The 2,572-nt window shown below is 33.3% G+C and overlaps 1 protein-coding gene across 1 annotated transcript; it reads right to left on the reverse strand.

Moving 5' to 3' along the window:
- Positions 1-1,293: 1,293 nt before the first annotated feature.
- Positions 1,294-2,364, reverse strand: LOC114580118. Its single transcript, XM_028696556.1, has one exon. It carries the CDS (start codon positions 2,362-2,364, stop codon positions 1,294-1,296), a length of 1,071 nt encoding a protein of 356 aa, XP_028552389.1.
- Between the last annotated feature and the right edge of the window lie 208 nt (positions 2,365-2,572).

Here is a 2,572-nt window from a genome sequence, read left to right on the forward strand (position 1 = left end):
ATTCTGCTGTTATGGATTTTTTTGCTGGTAATTTTATTCCTAAGTTTTTTTACTTCTACTTTTATTATGCTTATTCCTAAAAACAACTTTGTTAGTAATTGGAATGATTTTATACCTATTATTTTATGCACTTTCTTTAATAAATTGCTTTCTAAAATCTTATGAGTCATTTAACTTCTATTCTACCTAGAATTATCTCTCCTTTTCAAATGGGTTTTGTTAAAGGGTAGACCATTGTTGAAAATATTTTGTTGGCCTAAGAATTTTGTCAAGACCTTGATGTTAGGGTGAGAGGTGGCAACTTGATTTTGAAACTTGATATTGCCAATGCTTATGACAATATTGATTGGAACTTTCTTTATAATATTTTGCAGTTGTTTTGTTTTGATTCATTTTTTATGATTCTTATTGTTAATGGTAAAAGCATCCTTCCTACTCAAGCATTCTTATTGTTAATGATTTTTTTAAATCCTCTCTGAATTTTAGGGGTATATTAATTCTCATCATAAGTATCCTTTAGTCTTTTCTTGTTTATATTTTTTAAACTCTTCTTCCTACTCAAGCTGTTTGCAATAGAATCGATAAACTTTTTAATAATTTTTTTCTAGAAAGGGGCTAGTAGCAATTCAAAAATAATTTGGTCCTCTTGGAATAAGTGTTGTGGTGTGTTACAAGAGGGGGCCTTGGGGTGTAAGAGTACGAATGATTTGGCCTATGCTTTTTCTTTCAACTTGTGGTACAATTTTCATGTTAAAGTGATCCTTTGGGATAATTTTATGTTTGCTAAGTATTATGTGGGTAAACATCGACTACTTGTTGTTTTAATAAAGATGAATCTAAAGTGTGGCAGAGACTTTGCAAAGTTAAATGGGTTATTGAGCCCTTCATCTCTTGGGGGCTTGATGGTGGTAACAATTTATTTTGGAAAGATCATTGGTTGGGTGATCACTCTATTGATTCTATTATTAACTCCTCTTCCCCTACAACTATTAAGGTGAATTGTTTCATTGATGATAATTGTTGTGATGATGAGAAACTTGCTAATGTTATTCCTGACTATATTATTCAATAAATTTTGAACCTTCCCCTGAACACTAACTTTGATGATTTACTTTTATGCAATTTTTCCAAAGATGATGGTTTTAGATTAAAGGATGCTTGGCATACCTTTAGATCTAAAAAGGAGGTAACTGATATTCTCTCTATACTTTGGCATACAACTATTCCTTCCACTGTGGTTGTTTTTGTCTGGAGAATTTTTCATAAGTTCATTCTTATGGATGATAATTTAATTTAAAGAGGTTTTATTTTTCCATCCTCTATTTGGCTTTGTTCTTCTACTACCATTCCATCTTCATCTTTGACCTTGATAATTTTGTTAGCATTCCTTCTTGCACTAGCATAAGAATGGAAAAACTTAGAATTTCCATCCCCTTCACATAACCATTTGACTTTGGCCCTTTGCTTCCACCACATATTAAGCCTTGCCATAGTAGCATTAAGTTCCCTTACTTTAGCTTTTAGGTTCCATTTTTCTTGCTCCGATAGACTCCCTAAAGAAGTCTCTTTGCCTTTAATATCTGTGATTTCCTGGATGAGGACATCTTTCAAACTATTCAACTCTTTGTGTTTTGCCTTGCTCCAAAAGAAGAGTGATTTTAGAGACCTTTTAAATTTTTTGTTGAGAACTTGAGAGAAGCTACCTTGATAATTCTTGCCCCATTCCTTCCTTACTATCCCAAATGAAGCTTGATAAGATGCCCAACAATTTTCATATTTGATCATCTTTCTAGGATTAGTATTGAAGTTTTTGAATTGTAAAAGGATTGGACAATGGTCCGAGGCTATTCTAGCCAAGTGCCTTTCTATCAATTGAATTGGAGAACTCAATGCAATAGTGTTAACAAAACACCTATCCAATCTTTCAAGCATCCTGGAACTTCCAACTTTATTATTGCACCAAGTAAATTTAGGACCAATGTACCCAATTTCATGTAAATCATTATTGAGCAAGCATTCCTCCATTTCCCTTGATCCTTGAGAATAAATGAATCTTCTTCCTCCCAATTTCTCTTCCTTACTCAATAAGAAATTAAAATCTCCACCAATGGCCATTGGAAGATCACTATTGGAATACTTACCTAGCATATTCCACAATTCCATTCTCTTTGGCACTTCCATACTCCCGTAGATTATAGCTACCTTCCACTTCTCATTATTAATAACTTTCAAATCTCTGATCACCATCTGAGAAGATGAATCTTCCACCTTGAACAAAGTTGTATCAGAATTCCATAGTAGTATAATTCCACCAGAAAGCCCAGTGGACGGGACATAAAAATAGTCCCAATTGCTCCCAATCATTCCATCAACTATACTTCTATCAATTTCAGTTAGTTTATTTTAAACTAAACCAATAAAGCAAACTCCATTGTTCTTTACAAACACTTTTAAATATAAGGAAGCATTCATCTTCCTTGCTCCCCTACAATTCCAAAATGCAATTGAGTACATTAAAAAAGATTGTGAGGATTACTCCCCATTGTACCTTTCCCTTCCTGCTCCAATCTCC

Source organism: Dendrobium catenatum, unplaced genomic scaffold, assembly GCF_001605985.2.
Source record: "Dendrobium catenatum unplaced genomic scaffold, ASM160598v2 fragScaff_scaffold_767, whole genome shotgun sequence".
Lineage (NCBI taxonomy): Eukaryota > Viridiplantae > Streptophyta > Magnoliopsida > Asparagales > Orchidaceae > Dendrobium > Dendrobium catenatum.

Coding starts and splice junctions, on each gene's coding strand:
- LOC114580118 (XM_028696556.1), bottom strand. CDS start 2,364: ATGATTGGGAGCAATTGGGACTATTTTTATGTCCCGTCCACTGGGCTT.